The sequence below is a fragment of the Diorhabda sublineata genome, chromosome 9, assembly GCF_026230105.1.
Source record: "Diorhabda sublineata isolate icDioSubl1.1 chromosome 9, icDioSubl1.1, whole genome shotgun sequence".
In the NCBI taxonomy this organism is placed as follows: Eukaryota; Metazoa; Arthropoda; class Insecta; order Coleoptera; family Chrysomelidae; genus Diorhabda; species Diorhabda sublineata.
Window position 1 is genome coordinate 7420652 of NC_079482.1, and position 17814 is coordinate 7438465.

General features: G+C 33.2%; 3 protein-coding genes across 8 annotated transcripts in view; 2 read left to right on the plus strand and 1 right to left on the minus strand.

The window, feature by feature from the left end:
* LOC130448592 (V-type proton ATPase subunit E) overlaps nt 1–7113 on the plus strand; it is a 23553-nt gene extending 16440 nt beyond the window's left edge. Inside the window, exon 4 of the mRNA XM_056786014.1 lies at nt 6510–7113. Coding sequence (XP_056641992.1) covers nt 6510–6812 — 303 coding nt within the window. The 3' untranslated portion in view covers nt 6813–7113. The remainder of the gene's footprint in view (nt 1–6509) is intronic.
* Nucleotides 1–17545, minus strand: part of LOC130448590 (zinc finger protein OZF-like) — a 22344-nt gene extending 4799 nt beyond the window's left edge. The window contains exons 1-6 of one of the 6 annotated variants that reach the window (XR_008910348.1): nt 17209–17545; nt 16935–17156; nt 16535–16876; nt 16230–16483; nt 13666–15264; nt 11851–13280 (exon numbers count right to left, since the gene is read on the minus strand). Coding sequence is in view for 1 of the 6 variants with exons in the window: in XM_056786013.1 (XP_056641991.1) it covers nt 14901–15264; nt 16230–16483; nt 16535–16876; nt 16935–17156; nt 17209–17337 (1311 nt within the window). In the remaining 5 variants the exon portion in view is untranslated. Of the gene's footprint in view, nt 1–11850; nt 15265–16229; nt 16484–16534; nt 16877–16934; nt 17157–17208 lie in introns of those variants that run through there. The other 5 variants (XR_008910350.1, XR_008910351.1, XR_008910352.1 and 2 more) reach the window with 5 other exon arrangements.
* Nucleotides 9454–10506, plus strand: LOC130448995 (piggyBac transposable element-derived protein 4-like). Its single transcript, XM_056786628.1, has one exon. It carries the CDS (start codon nt 9454–9456, stop codon nt 10504–10506), a length of 1053 nt encoding a protein of 350 aa, XP_056642606.1.
* Nucleotides 17546–17814: the final 269 nt, after the last annotated feature.

The window sequence follows — 17814 nt, forward strand, 5'->3', positions numbered from 1 at the left end:
TGCATAAGCGAGAGGGACTCGTAAATAACGAAGCAATCCAAGTGGCAATTTTAGGGCAAGTCAGCTTAGAGGCCCAACAACCCCAATCGTTGTCAACAATAAGTAGAGCGATCGGTGTTTCATCTTCTACAGTTTTCCGAGTTCTACATAAATTCAAGTACCACCCATACAAAGTTAAGTTGGTGCACGAGTTGAATGAAGATGATTTTGATCGTCGTCTAGAGTTTTGCGAATCAATGACGCAAATTATCAATAACAATCCACAATTGTTAAACAATATTTGCTTTTCTGATCAATGCTCATGGTCATTAAATGGCTTAGTAAGTAGGCATAATTGTAGATATTGGGCTGAAAGTGATCCACATATTATGCGTGAATTCCATACACAACATCCCCAAAAGTTAAACGTTTGGTGTGGTATCCTAGGTGAACACATTGTCGGACCTTTCTTCATCAACGGAAATTTAAATGGAGAATCATATTTTGAGTTACTCAGGGAAGGGGTTGACCCACGTATTACAACAATAACAGAAAATGATGATAACCTTTCCGAAGATTTACTGGTATTTCAACAAGACGGAGCTCCCCCACACTATGCTATGCCTGTCCGACAATTTTTAAACGAAACATTCCCCGCTCGTTGGATAGGTAGAAGGGGGCAGATGATGGAGTGGCCACCTAGGTCACCAGATTTAACACCCCTAGACTTCTTTTTATGGGGGTATTTAAAAACAAAAGTTTATGCTACCCAACCAGAATCTCTGGATGATTTACGAGAGAGGATAGAAAATGAATGTCGACAATTAAATCCAGCCGTATTAAGCAATGTCAGAGAGGCATTTCAAAATAGATTATACTATTGTATGGAAGTGAATGGTACTCATTTTGAACACTTATTGTAACTTCATAATAAATAGCACAGTTAAAAAGATTAAAGAGTTTGAACTGTTGTACAACCCATTTTAGTACAGGCAAATAAGGTGAAAGTAAATAATAAGTAAAATTTGTGCTCTTAAAAGAAAAATTGTTTATCTCATAAACTAACCACTTTAACCTACAAGTATTATACATTTTTGAAATTAGCTCAAAGAGGAGTATCCAAATTTTACATAAAAAATATGAAAAGTAATTTAAAAAAATAAAGGGGATGCTGCTAGGGGTGAGGGGGTGGCTTTTCCAGTAAGTTTAAATAAGCCATAATGCTTGCCCCTTCCAACATAAATTGACGTGTTTTTGGATTTTTTCTAAATACCAGTATTACAAAAGTTATTAAAGGTGGATACTTTTTTCTGAAAAGCACTGTATATGTAACACTTTCATGTTGATTTCGCAAATTTGTCCGTGTCTGAAGAAAGCCGTTTCTTGGTCACTGCCAACGCTTTTAGCTAAAATTTCTTCTAACTTTTAGATTTAATATTCCTTTGACATACTATAATTCATAAATACATCGAAAATGCAATAAACACACTTGAAAGATGGTCTAGAATGTGTTATTTCTTGAGCAGGGAAAGGGTTTAATGGCAAGAATTTGGTAATTTCATTAAAATCGAGTTTGATATAATGTTCAATTTTTTTGTGGGCCATTACAAATGCTGAATTTTACAAATTCAATTAGATTTAGTTGTTATGTTAGGCTTGCTGGGCTCAAAGTGATGTATTCATTTGTTGGGTATTATAATTAGTAGCTGAAAATAGGATCTAATTTCATATCATAGATAATTAGATATTGTGGTGTATGTTAAATTTTGCTAAAATAATGTACATTAAAATGGATGATAAATCAGTTGGAGAATAGATTGGAGACCTCCTAAATAATGGAGATTCACTCACATTCACGATACAAATATTTTCTTAGATATTTAAAGCATATCTACTATTTCACAGTTATGTCCTACAATGTCGCCTATCTATAATTATTTTGAAATTTGAAAATAATGTTGTGACATAAAACAATTTCTTTTCGAAATCAGAACTTATATTTATGCATATTCTCTAAATTATACATTCCAACATTATGAATTTTTAATGTATGATGCTTGGCGAAATAAATAATTCTACACTACTATCTGAAGGCCAGGGGCAGCTCAGGCCAATGGTTAACAATCCGTAACTTTTACAGGGACAACCTGTACAATCTAAAGATAGCAAAAATAAATTTTTCAATCGATTTTTTAACAAAAAAGTATAGTTCTTACAATATCAATATCAGAATACAGGAACAATCAATGTTTTGTAAATACGCACGGCACTCATACAAAATTAAGAAATGAAAAATAATGTTTACTCCCCGTATAAAATTCGATAAACATCTAACAAACCGTCAGTCCACGTGGACTTATCATATCCACTGTTTACCAATGAAAATATCGAATCGTAAACATAAATGCATTTCTATTGGACGAAGCTGTCGGAAGGCGTATGAACACAATTTCATTTAAATATTCCTGCTGGACAGTCTGCGATGAGCAGTGGCGTGGCTTAGTGAGATTTATTTAATTCATAAATTTCTTTAAATATATAGAAATATAGCGTTCTTTACACCATGGGCGAATAAAGACAATTAAATTGCACAGAGTAGTGAGTCAGATATGATTTTAATAATAAAGATTTAGATATACACACAAAGCAAGTTATTTTAAATATATTCGAATGTTCGAAAAAGTAAAATATTCAGGAATCTGATAATGCAGTCATAATAAGAATTGCTGAATTAACTAGAGTAAATAAATAAAGAAAAACTGAAATCAGTTGACAAAGCTACTCAAGATTTTATACGTAGGACACTATAGTTTATTCTATCGATCATTTCGTTTCTTGTGTTTACCGGAGCTGCATATACCAAGCTTTTAAGATATCCCCAAAAAAATGAATCGATTGTATGAAGATATGTTTCCTAATCAACTGGTCATCATTATTGCTAAGCTTGTTAAAAGGTCTACGTTCTCAACTACCCCATTGGAAGTGCGTTTGTGCAATGATGTATGAATAAAACAATCAGTTTTATTGAGGGTTGCCATAAAAAACCCGAAGACGCAATATTCACATATATTTATCAAATAGTCTGCAATTCCAAAAGCACGAAAGTGTTACATTCAGGATTGTATGTTAAGCTCATCAAAAAAGATAAAAACAAAACTGATACTGTTCGCAACGTCAAACAAGCGAGTGTAGTACATTTAGATGAATTAAATATAGTTCTTGATAACGCAAATACACCATAAACGCGCAACTGCCCGTTTGTGGGAAGTCCGTGGTGAAATTCGACGGAGAACTGATTTTTTTCATGAATAAATGACTTGACCTTGTGGAGAATTGGCGCGTAATAACATTCATGAGTTTGGCATGGCTAAATTAGGTCATTTTAAGACTTATGGTGCTCTTAGGTCAAACAATTTTGCAGATTCATGGTTTTGAATTAACATTAAAATAACAATAACCGCATGTCGGTATCTTTTTTCTCTCCCATTATATCTTATGTGTAAACGGTGAGAATTTTTCTCAAAAAGCCTATTAGGCTGGTTGGCTCAAACGGAAATTAAAAATTTATTCTGGATGGAAAGTTCTTACATTGGCAAACCTGCAATAGTTTAATACTATTGATATATATATATATATATATATATATATATATATATATATATATATATATATATATATATACTGATAATAATCGTTCATAGTTCAAAGTTGTGGACGACCATGGAGCTGTTGAGCACGTATGCCTTCAGATATGCCCGTCGCGCCCCACTAGAAGTTACCAGAGGCCGATGTCCTTTGAGAAGCTAATCAGGCGCTTCGAATTGAACCCTTTGATGTCATTAGGCAAGTTGTGTAGTTTGCCCAGGTGTTTAAACCGCGCTCGAGTGAGTGCAGGGCACTCCCAGATAATGTGGTCTGCGGTTTCGTCCTCCTCTATGCACTAACGGCCCTCTGGATGTTTGTGATCCCCAGTGTGGAGATGGCGTCTTAGATGGCAGTGTCCAGACGGGCACTAGTCGGATTTCGCGCCTATTTAATTAGAGCAGTTGTCTCATACGAGGTGTCTCTATCCATCTGTACTGAGCCCGCCTTGCGAGTAGACCGTTTAGAGATGCAATGGCAACGCTTTTGGCCACACCAAGGATGGGTACTGGACCCATTGGTGGGTTCGCCGATCCCAGTCTAGCGAGCGAGTCCGATTCGTCATTGCCTTTGTTTCCCGAATGACCAGGCACCCAAACGAGCTGGATCTTGCAGCCATCACTCACCAGATTCTGTAGGACTCTCTTGTACTCCAGCACTAGCAAACCTTTTCAGCCGTTATAGCTTGTATGGTTTATAATAATCGTCAAATTGCCTTTAGATGCGTTATCCAAATGTAAATGAGAACAACTCATTAAATAAATCAAGTAACAAACCTTAGAATTAAAAACATATAACTAACTACGCAATTAATGGTATACTAGGTGTTCAAAATGTCGTCGATCATTTTCTATACTTGAAATCAGTCATTGATAATAATAACAACGAGTGAATTTATTTATTTGTAAATATATTTGTATTAATATAAAAGTTGTAAATTTGGTTTTGTTGCATTTAAAAATTTTACAGGCTAAAAGTTAATCTTAGTTAAGTGTCATCTTTTTTACTTTGCTGATGGTTATTGGCGATTTTATTCCTCCTATTGGTTTTTCTTGGTTTTATGTAAATATACTAAAAGTATAAAGGTCGAATCTTGACTTCGTTTTGCCGTTGACGTTCGTAGCAAATTCTACGCCCTATTCATTCACTTGACTTGGCTGCCATTAACTTAAAAATTTGTTATTCATTGTGATGTGTGAACTGTCTTTGACTTACGTGATATTTCTGTGTTTTTGTTTATAATCCGGTATTTATGGACGATACTATGAAAAATAACGAAGAGAAAACAAGCAAAGCAAAAAGACCACTATAAACAAACAGAAAGAGAAATAACGCTAACACCACTATCTACAAACGACCGAAGGGAAAAGATAAAATTCGAAATACGTATATTAAGCTGCGAGGCCATTTTGGAGGGCACGTTCCGGACACTATTCATAATTTGTTTCTATTTTGTTATTAATTTTTTACTTGATAATTGATTTTGTTGCTGCAATCGCTCCCGAGAAATCAACTGGCTACATCTTTCGTTAACGAGAGATGCTAGCGTCACGAACTAAGCGGCATATTTTGTTGCTTTGAGGAGGCTTTATCGAAAATTCCAAAACTCACCTCGACTTGCAGAATTAAATTACTGTAGATAACCGCGATATCTCGAAAGCGCAATGAACTGTCAACAAGAATAAGGCGGCATATTTTGTTGTTTTGTAAAATGAGGAGTGTGAGTTTGAGAAAAGGGGTGGTTTTTAGAATATCTTGATAAAGCTATTTTATAGTAACTGTATAACAACAAAATATGCCGAGGAACAACTAATTCTAGTCTAGAGATAAAGCTTAATCGCGGTAACCAGAGTAATTTTGATTGGCTGCGAAAGTTCCGGAATGTTCCATATTAGACCGTCTCAAAGCAATAAATTAGAAAGCAAAATATGCCGCTAAACCTGCCTAATAACTATTTCCGCCGTCGAGATCTCGTACAGTGGCTGTCGTAAAGCAACAAAATATATCGCCTAGTTCATGTCGCTAGCTCATCAGAGACATCTCACTGTAGCTGAATACTGCAAGTAGTCGTGATGATGATTTTCACTTGTAGAGGTGTTTTGAAATTTTTCGATAAAGCCGCCCTGAAGACATAATAGCAAGAAAATACGCCGCTTAGTTCATGTCGCTGGCTCTTCTCGCTACCGAAATATCGCAAATGGCTACAGTGACTTAATACTGCAAATAACCCAAAAATAGTGTTAATCAAATTAATTGACTGGGGAGTATTCCCGTGAAAAATATTCCACCAGTCTCGTATCGCCAGCTACGATCGTTACCGATCTCTTGCACTTGGTTGCTCTAATATCACGGCAGGGGGCCACGCATCTTCTTGGGAGCGTTTGGAGCAATAAAATCAATTATCAGTAACAAATTATTAGCCAGGTTTAGAACGTGCACTCCAACATGGCCCCCGCAGCTTAATATACGTAACGGAAAGTCAAGTTTATGGATCGGCCTTAAGTTTTTATCTTCTTCTTCTTCTTACGTTAGGACTAGGTCCTGTATTTTCATCAAAGGTTTGCCAGGGTAGTTGGTATGCTGAGGACCAGCTTTCATACCACCTTATAGGTGGTCGTCCAGGAGGTCGAGTTGTGTCTGGTTTCTTTTCCTTTGCAATTTTTGCTAACCGTTCATTTGGCATTCTGTCAACATGGTCTCTCCTTTCTCTTCTGCGGCTCCTTGCCCATCTTACTACATCCGTTAAGTTTTTATATTTAAGTAAAATATAAATTTGCACCTACTGAAAGAGGGTTTATGGTATAATCGAACATTAGGTCAGTGTTCATGTTGTACAAAGATATTAGTTTGTAATAAACATATTTTTTAAAACGAATATTTCGTTTCAGTTATTCGAAAAGGAGGTTACAGTCAGGGTACGTCCTCAAGACAGAGAATTGGTGAAATCTATCCTTCCTACCATTGTCACCAAGTACAAGGACATTACTGGTAAAGATATTAATATTAAAATTGATGACGAGTCCCATCTTTCACAAGAAATTACTGGTGGAATTGAACTCTACGCTTTAAAGAATAAGATTAGAATCAACAATACTCTTGAAGCTCGTTTGGAACTTATTTCTCAACAATTGATACCTCAAATTCGTACAGCTTTGTTCGGTCGTAATGTTAACAGAAAATTCGCCGATTAAGTGTTTTATTTTCTTTTTTTTTAAATAGTATTCAAAAAATTAACTGTCACTTAGGTAAATATTTACAGATGGTCTATATCAATATTATAAAACTGTTTGGTATATGTATGACTATTAATAAATCATTCCTTGTAGAGTATTTGAAATTTATAACATTTTTTCGTCCAGCAATTATTTTTTTTACAACCATTGTAATCCACCATGCTTTTCTTGAAATTGATACTATTTTATGTAAGTATATGTATATAGATGATTATCCTTTTTCTGTAAGAGGTTAATTGCAATAAAATTTATTGTTGAAGATGTAGTTTCATTTCAAAGCTATTTGTAAAACAGTTTAATACCCTCATAACTGGTGATGAAATATCGGTCCTCCATAGTAACATAGTTCAGAAATGATCATGGAGCAAACACGATTAACCAGCACAAACCACATCGAAAGCTAAAAAACAACAAAAGAGCTCATGCTGTCAGTTTACAAAGGCGTTGTGTTTTTTGAGCTGCTTCCAAGGAAACAAACGATCAATCAAGATTTTTACTGTTAACGATTAATAAAACTGGATGAAGAAGCAATCAAATAAACACTGCCAGAATTGTCAAATCGGAAAGGTGAAGTGCTCCACCATGATAACGCATGGCCTCACGCATCTTTGGCAACTCGTGGGAAACTATTGGAGCTCAGCTGGGAAGTGATGCCGCATCCCCCATACAGCTCTGATCTGTTATCATCTAATTACCATTTATTTCGAAGTTTGCAGCATTCTTGCAATTGTCAAACTTTCAGGATAAGGATCAGAAATTTTATGAACGCGGAATCATGAAGCTGAGAGAAAGATGGCAGAATGTGACTGAGCAAAATGGAAAGTATATGAGTATCTATAACTCTGCTTAAACTTGATAAATTTTTTTAATGTTGAGAAAACAATACATTTTAAGAATATACCTGTATAAGTGTAAGATCATTGGCTACAAGAAATTTTCCAGTACAAATAATTTTTTGAATACAAGGAAATAGCTGGTTTTCTCGTTGGGAGGTTCGATCTCTATCATCACTCTATTATAAAATTCGGATCTGCTATAACATATACAAGGTGGTTCAGAGAATAGAACGTTAAGTATCGTATAGGTTAGGAAGTATCTAGGTACAAAATACATAAAATTATTTTCTTCGGGTTATAAAACTTGTGACCCCGATAATTATAAAAAATGTCCCATAATCTCAAATGAGGCAAATGACGATGAATCAGAGTGAAAAATCTGATTCAGATATCGACATTGATGAATATGTAGATTCATTTTGATTTTTCTATATTTTCAATAAACTATTATATAATAAAAAGAAATTTTAATATGTATTGATTTTTCTCATATTTCCTACAATTAATTAAAAAACAAATTTCGGAAAATTCGAAATTTTTCCAAAATTTTCAATTGTTTGCTTAAAACACACAAATATTAATTTCTACGAAAGTAATTTTATGGATTATAGATTTACGAATTTTTTCCTAGAAAACTATATCTATTAAAAAAGTATAGGGGACCTTTTTTTATCAAGAAACTCACCCTCAACGTGGTATTTTTTATTTTTTCCTTTCATTGCAGACTGAAATAACGGGAAATTTTGAAAATCAAATTGATTTTCGAAATTTTTTTAGACTTTGAGAAATCGATAGTTATTCTTATATCAATTAGGCTACTTCAAAGTACTCGTAAAAAAATTTTAGCCTTTTTTTAATATTGAGTGCAAAAATCCTTTTCTTTTAAAATATTATACTTTTACATTAAGCTTATTATAACTTTGGTAGAGAGCTCTAGTAATAAAAAACGGTTTTCCTCTGTTTGGGGATTGTTTTGTGAGTTTTGTTGTTTGTTTTTTGAGGTCATAAAACCAGGTAGGGGTTTAAATATAAAATAGATAATTAAAACCCAAAATATATTAAGTTAAGGGACAACTATAGTACAATAATTGTAAGTAGTTATTTTTCTCCGATCCTTAACATTGTAACGACATACCTCCGAAACTTTAATAGAAAAGAAATAATCTTCGAATTATTAAAGTATTTAATTAATTTTTTTTTAACACGTTGACGGACAATTGCGGCTATAGCCGTCAAAGCGAAGTTCACAATGTGGCATGACTGCTATAGCCGTCCAAAACGAAACGGTCGTTTTTAGACACTATGGCTATAGCAGCACAAATGTGCACTTACTGGCGTATACGTAGAAGCATAGTGTCGTGTTTTGAAAACATCTTTTTAGGTTGAAGTTCATATTTCACCTGTTATACGAGTTGCAGATTCAGTATGCACGTGGTTGTGAAGGGAGTAGTGCGATCGTGTTTTCTATTGAATTTATAGTTCTTATTGATACGTTTAACGATATTTATTATTATTTATATAACTATACTGGTATGTATTTGTTTATTATTCATTTTATACTTTAAACAGAAATAAAAAAACAAAATTTAGCATTTTAGGTTAGGTTAACGATACTATAGGTTATACTGTTTACTTTTTTTTTTTGGTTTTACATTTGAAATATAAATAAATAATGATAATGTAAATGATAAATATATATTATATATATAATATACAATAAATAATAATACAAAATAAAATGTTTTATTCAATATTTACAGAAAATGGACAGTTGGGAAAAAGATCAGGCTAGGCTGCTGAAGATTGTTGAGGAAATGAATAGTGGATCAAGCAACAGTGAGTCTGAATCTGATGCTGACAGTGCTGAAAATAACAATTCGGATAGTGAAGATGATGAATCAACTACAGATGAGGAATATGAAGCACCAGAAGAACCAGAAAATGATGAGACATGGCATACCAATACAACATCTATAAGAAACTTTTCTTTTGATGCAGATGCCGCTGGGATTCTTTTGGATATAGAAGAAAATGTTTCTCCAATTCAGGTTTTTGAAAAAATATGGGATGACCAAGTAATGGAAATGATTATAAAATCTACGAATGATTACGGCATAAAACTTTGCAATCAAGCACGGCCACATACAAGGCATAGTAGAAAGGCAAATTTCAAAAATACTGATATGATCGAAATGAGAAAGTTTTTAGGTTTGTGTTTGCTTCAGTCCCAGCTAAAATTCTCCAGCATTAAAAAACTCTTTTCCATTGATGCATTACATTACCACCCAGCATTTCCGTCACAAATGTCTGGAAGGAGGTTTGAGCAAATATTGAGGTGTTTTTGTGTTGAGGAAGAAAATTCAAACGACCCTTTGAGGAAAATAAAAATATTTCTTGATTTGCTCATACAAAAGTTTGCGAATGCATATGCACCAAATGAAGCATTATCATTAGATGAATCGTTGTTATTATTTCGAGGACGGCTTTATTTTCGCACGTACATGAAAGGCAAAAAGGCAAAATACGGAATTAAATTCTATGAACTTTGTTCAGCCCAAGGTTACGTTTTGAATATAGAAGTATACAAAGGCCATCGAGAAAACGATGAAAACATGACAACTATTGAAAGTCTTGTGATGCGATTGATGCAGTCATACTTAAACAAAGGCCATCATTTGTTCATGGATAATTATTACAACAGTCTACCATTGTCTAACAAATTACTTAGCAAAAAGACACATGTGACAGGAACTCTTCGTGTAAATAGGAAGGGTCTGCCACAAGAAATAACACGTCGTAAGCTTAGAAAAGGATAACATGTATGGCGACGCCAAAATCAGACTTATGTGTCCAAATGGAAAGATAAACGGGATGTGCTATGTCTAACAACAGCTTACCACCCAAGCATGATAAACACAGCTAACCGGCGACAACAGGAAAAGAGAAAACCAATTGAAATAGTGAATTATAATCAGAATATGTCAGGTGTAGACAGAGCAGATCAGATGATGTCCTATTATTCCTGTCCACGGAAGACAATTAGATGGTATAAAAAGGTAATCTTTCATCTACTGGATGTAGCAGTATGGAATTCTTTCTACATCTTTGAAGAAAAGACAGGTTCTCAAATGAAGTATATAGAGTACAGGGAAGCAATCATACGATCTCTAACTGGTATAGATAATAAACGGGATGGAAGAACTTTGGTTCAATTTAAACATGCACAAATCCAAACCAATGAAATCAACAACAATGGAACACAGCATTTTCCTGAGAAAATTTCACCTCCTGAAAATTATCAGCGAAAAACATATTTTCAGCGTTGTAAACAATGTTATAAACAGGGAATAAGGAAGGAAACATCATATTGCTGCAAGAATTGCATGTCAAAACCTGCACTGTGTCCTGCACCATGCTTTGAAACATGGCATACCGAAAATAATGTATAATAATTATAAAATTATAATAAATTTTTTTGTCATTTATTTATTTTTGTTTGATTAAGAACTAACATTTCGTGTAAAACTCCCAAAAATACTTTGTTGCATACAAAAATTGCTTGTTTGAACCATTAAACCTGTCATTTACGTTTTTAAATTTTTGCTGTTATAGCCGCCATCGTCCTATCACTTAGTGTATAGAGTCCGCTGGCGCCATGACGGTTATAGCCGCAACCTAATTAAAGGTACTAAATTAATCAAAATTAAGTTTATTTAAGCAGAAAGAGTAAAACTATACTTCTAACATTCTAAAAATCACAAAAACATATAGTGTCAATTTTCGAACTTCGCTTGTTCCTACTGTCCGTCAACGTGTTAATAAATACACCGTTACCTAATCCATAACCCCAACATTTTTTTAAGAAAATTTAATAGCATATTCTTCAACTATTTTGTAAAGTATCAAAAGCATTTTCTGGCCGAGCGGGACATTTTGGTAAAAGTTTTTCATGGTATTATGACTTCGAACATTGAAATGGAAAAGTTGAGTGACAAAGTTTTTAATTATCCATCACTACCTGTACAGTCTAAAAGTAGTTTAAGTTTAAGGAAGTTTTTCAGAAAACTCTAGCCCTTAATCTCCTTTAGAAAAAAACACTTAAAAGACAACAATACCAAATTTATTTAATATCTTCGTATCAATAAAAAACAATACTGTATCTTCTTTTTCTTTACCAAATTTCGTCATTTTGTTACTGTTGGAATTTTTGGAACCGTTGGTGATATTCATACTGAACACATAGTTATCACTACCACTACACCAATACTCACAAGTACACTGTCTGACGCGCGTTTCGAGAATCAAGTTATTGTCTTCAGAGGCTGAAGGTAAATAAAGTTATCCTCTTTAGAGACTGACAGTCTCTGCAGACGATAGCTTGGTTATCGGAACGCGAGTCAGAGTGTAATTATGAGTGTTGGTGTAAACAGTATGATCAGTATGACATTTTATGGTGACGCCAAATACGACGTTTACGCTGCAATGGTTCGAAATAACTAGAGTCGCGGCACAAAGCGTTTGAATAGTGCCTACGGTGTAGTACATAGTACATTTCTATAGTAAGTATCGTGATTCGGCGTATGATATAACGCTGTACGCTGCCGATGACGTTTATAGGAGACCATAGTCTTAGCCCACTGTGCAGTGTACCACTGGTTATATCTAACATGTTGATGAATTAAACAATCTGTCAGCAGATGGCATTTATGTACTTGTATACCTACTATGGTAGAAAGGATCTTATGACCTGGTATGACTTCTATTTGGAAAAAAAAGTTTGTCTTACTGCTACTACACTTATAGGCGAGAGGCAACCGCCCCCAAAAATGCATAGTAGTGACCAGATTCCTACTAATTGCTAATAATAGTCTATTCACATGATTTCGAGGTCGCTGAATTCGAATATGAAGTTTGTTTCAAATTAAATTAGGAGAACGTTATCCATTTTAATAAAAAAATTCGATAAATATTGAGTTATCATTTTTTACGTTTTTTGTACCACAGGACTCATCTAAAGCCAGAAAACAATATGTGAAATCGGCATTCAAGCATCGAATTATCGCCCAATTGCACTCCTTCCCACATTATTTAAGATCATAGAAAGATTGGTCAAAAAAAACCTTTTATCATTTCTGCCTAAATATAAAATATTTATTACCCACAAATTTGGGTTTTTAAGTAACAAATGTACAAATGATGCTATATTTTCCCTCCTAAATAATGTCTATTATAGCCTAAGGTTTTCGATTGTGTTAATCATATTTTAATTAACAAATTGGAGTCCTATGGTTTCTGGGGAACACTTCTCGTAACAACAGATTTCAGCTTGTAAGGGTTGATATAATGATATCTTCTTGCAAGCCAATAGAATGTGCACTGCTCCAAGGCTCAGTACTAGGTCCTATTTTGTTCCTTCTGTTTATAAACGACATCGCCTATCTAGACATCAGGGGTAAAATATGTCTATTTGCAGACGACACTAGTTTCTTTCAGAGCAACCCTGATCTCACTGCACTTCATAGGACCATATCTAGTGACCTAACCACCCTTAAATCATGGTATGATGCTAATCTTCTCTGTATCAACGCTTCTAAAACCAAAGTTTTATCATATATAAATAAAGAATTTCTTTCTCTCTCTCTCTCTCTCTTTGCTCTTAACTGGTCAAGTTAAATTTCCGGAATATTTTCGATCCGTCGTATTATTGTTGTTCTTCTCGAAAGGCTTACATTTTTGAAAACTATGTTTCTTTTCAGAACAACATATCTTCGACATTTGTATCATGCATTGTTTAACAAATTGTGCTTCAGTAAAAAGTTTACAGAACTTAGCAGTTTTGTATGCAACAGCGTAACTTGCTTTTGTTGTAGTTTTAGTTGCTTATTCAAGGTTTCTGACATGTTTTCTGCTACACTTTGAAGTTCTTTTAAAGAAGGTGAAGCATATTTTGGACTTTTTTTATTTGAAATATGTACCTGTTTAAATTGTATTCCTTAAAATCAGCAATTGTTTCCTGGCAAACTAAACAAATCGTTTTCTTATCAATGTTTGTGAAGAGGTATTTTATTGAAATTTCTGCATTCTAAACAAACTTTCCCTTTTTTACATTGACTCATTTTACAAAGGCCTACAAATAAATAATTTGATTATTACAATAAAATGAATTCGTTCAGATATATTCTCATTGTGTCAAAATATCTCTGAAAGTTTTTTTGGTTAGCCGAAATAGTTTTTTTCAATTGGTCTTCACTGAGTTGTATTAGAGGGTCTATTAAGACAACAATTTCTTCAGCTTCTTCCAGTACCCCAATATACAGAAGATCATCCATTACTACAATCCCTTATATATGACTACAATTATAAATTATTAATATACAATTATGTTTCAATAAAAATTATAGGTTAGAATTGTCTATTTACATGAGAATGCGAATGGAATAAAGCACTCCTCTGGCGGGAGCATTCCTATTGCGAGTATAGAGCATGAAAATCGAGACAACTATCCCCCTCGCATTCAACAACATCGATATCAATATATTAAAGTAGGGATATGGTTACAGCTGTTCAAATTATAATACTCTATTATTTATATATTTAATTATTTATACGTATGATACGCACACAAATACTTTCGATTTCAACAAAATTGTATATAAGAAATAAAAAAATTGCATACATGATTTTTCAATGGGTCCGATAAAGTAAGCAAAAGGCTTTTGTTCACCCCTGGAGTAGAGCAATAATCACAACTCTACATAGATAATTTATTTAAATCGTTATAAAATTGTACCCTAGTGTATAATATAAAATATCAGATAAGAAAATGTCAGAAGAAGCTTTGAATAGACAAGACGTTCTCTCTCGAGGACTACAACTTACAGAAGTTCAAGATCAATATACACACGGAAGGCACCACTAGAATTACTCGACTGTAAAAGGGTTTACCTTCTTGTCCCTGCTTTTTACAAAACAAAAACTACAAGGAAACGCCTACTGGTAAAACTAATGGCATAGGATTTCTAATTTAGAAGAGAATGATACATAACATAGGACATAAAAAGTATGTAAAGCTAATATTAACAAATAAAACATTACCAGAAACATCGGTAACAAATAGAGCAGTTTTTGAATTTTTTTCATACCTACTTTTGCATTTCATTGTTATCTTCATGAGTTTAGACATTAGTGAAAACTTTCAATATGCATTTTTTTAATTATATTCATGTATCTTTGAATGTACAATTAAAGTATTTTTCTGCGTAAATTTCTTTTCACACACTGTACACTGGTAAGGTTTCACTCCTGTATGAATTCTATAATGAACCTTTAAAGTAGATGCTTCTCTAAATGATTTTCCGCAGCAATCACAAATATGTTTTTTTTCACCAGTATGTATTCGTCTATGTGATGTCACGTGTGAAGAGGCTTTAAATTTTTTTCCGCAAATGTCACACTGATAGGGTCTATCGTTTGTGTGCTTGCGAGTATGGATTCGAAGCTCCGATTGAGATGAAAACAATTTTTTACAAACAGAACATGGATGCTTTAGAAGTTTTTTTTCGCCAGTGTGAGTCCTACAATGATAAAAATTATCAAGTACTGAATTCAATGCTGTACATATTGCTAAAGCAGTCATAACTCGAAAAAAGCAAAATTTGAAATTTTGTAAAAAAACTCCATTTTTGTCACCGCCTTTTAAAGATGAATCATAAAGGGATGGGCTGGAGAAATATAGTTATAGGAAAGACCTCCTGAATTTTGTCACATGAATTTAGATACTCCCTGTATAAAGTTTTTTTACAATACAATCTTTCAACAGAATAGAAGAATAAATTCAAATGAAGGATTATGGACAAGAACTAACGAAGAACTGAAGAAATTATATAAATACCCATCATTAACAAGATGATTTGAGCATACTAAAAGGAGGCCAGCAATAAAGATCATTGAATAAGGGGATTGTGGTACAAGAAGAAAGGGAAGAACAAAAAAATGGTTGAATGCTGTTTTGAAAGATATTAGAGAAGTAGAACCGAATTAGAGCGCCAAAGTACAGAGTCGCAACCTGTGGAGAATTGTGGAATCAGTTGAAAACTGATGAGATGAAGTAAAAGTGTTACTTTCGCCATCTAGTGGTAAAAACTTGATGTGAAGAAATGACTCTTTTGTAGAGGAAGAAACAAGTCTTCTTCAACTTTGATGTATATTTAACTTGGTAATTACATTTTTTGAGTTGTGACTCTTTTTTAGTGTGGTTGAATTCACAATTTTCAAACAAAGATTACATTTTATTGCATAAAACATTTTTAAGTTCTCATCATACAATTGACTTTAAATGTTATCACAGGTGAATTAGTTTTGGATTGTTGGCAGCTTCTCATAATTTTTATAATTTTAAATGTCCAAAACAACATACAACAACAGTTATTTATCAATTAGCATTCTTTAGTAATTAATAAAAAATACTAAATAAATATCAGTTTTTGTCAATTTATTTTGTTCCTTGGCAACTGAAAATTTTTATATGATGAATACTTACCTTAAATGGTTTTGTAATTGCTCAGACAAGGGAAACATCTGTCCACATACATTACACATAAAAGGACATTCCTTGGAATGTTTGTTACGAATATGACCTAGTAACTTTACTTTTTGCGTAAATGATTGACCACAATCTTGGCAAAAATACTGTAGCTCCCCTGTATGGATTTTCAAGTGTTTTAACAACGAAGTTTTATAAGCAAAATTCTTTTTACAAATCTCACAGTGATGCCTACGTTCTTGTGTATGAACCTACGAAAGAGAAGCTTTGAAGCAACATTTTTTTCTAATACTTTTTCTTACTGTTTTATGAAGTTGCACCTGGGACTTTGTCGAAAATCCCTTTCCACAAATATTACATCCATGAGGTCTCTCCCCAGTATGGCATTTCATGTGAATTTGTAATTTATATCTATCGTAAAACTTAGAACCACAATCATTGCATTGATGTTTTTTTGCAATTTGTTTGTGCTGCCTTAAATGTTTTTGAAGATTACCGTTTTCAAAAAATCTCCTTCCACAAAATGAACATTCATACTGTTTACTGCCAGTATGAAGTTTAAGGTGTCGTTTTAATGATGTTGAATGTTTAAAAATTTTATTACAAATATTACACTGATTAACCTGTTTAGAGGTCGACTCAGTCTATAAAACATAATTTATTTGTAAACATATTAAATTGGTATATTTTTTGTTGTAATACCTGAGGGTTTTCTACAAAATTACTTGTATTATTTTCTAGCTGAACATCATTTTTTATTAATGGATTTTCAAAATATAGATTATTTGTGTACGTTTTAGAATTTAAAACTGATTGTAAAAGTTTATCGTTTTCCAAAGCCTTATTTCTAAATAAACTAAAGTGTTTTATATCGTCAAAACAATGAATACATAAAAGGTTAGGCATTAAGTCATACTGGTGAATCTAAAAAATGAATTTTGAGGTTTATATCTTTAAAATTATGGTAAAAGCTCACTTGCAAGGTAGTTAAACTTTGTACAATTTCTACTAGGTTATCTTGGAACAAATCTTTCATTACAGAATATTCGTTTAAACAAATTCGACATATTCTAGTTAAATTTAATTCGGAATACGCAGTTTCCATATAGAAATTTTTTTTTATTATTTACCTGTTTCAATTGACAACTCACGTTAGACTGATTGCTTCTTCCATTACTTATTAGTCGCCGCGTACATTGTGGCTAGACAGCTATTTAGATACTTTTTAAAGACAAATTATGTTCTTTTATTATTTTATATTTAATTAAAAATTAGGAAAATAATTTAGATTAGTGAAATTAGTGACAAGGTATAGTTAAAAATAGACTGCGCGTAAACCACTACTGCAATCCATCAAGTGTTTTTTATGTATTAAATATAGAAAAATTTGTGCTGATGTATCAATAAACAAATAAGTCATTTCAATGGAATGTGCTGAATTATTTATGTGATGACACATTTTAATTTATAATGAAGGTACGAAAAATTTATGGTACGAAATTAACGGCACAGACGCTATAATAGGAGAACGCATATTCGGGCAACGCAGTTATTGTCAGCACTGCAATTGTCGTTCCCCTTT

What these genes read in the sequence shown, in the direction of transcription:
- LOC130448995 (XM_056786628.1), top strand. Translation starts at nt 9,454, where the DNA reads ATGGACAGTTGGGAAAAAGATCAGGCTAGGCTGCTGAAGATTGTTGAG.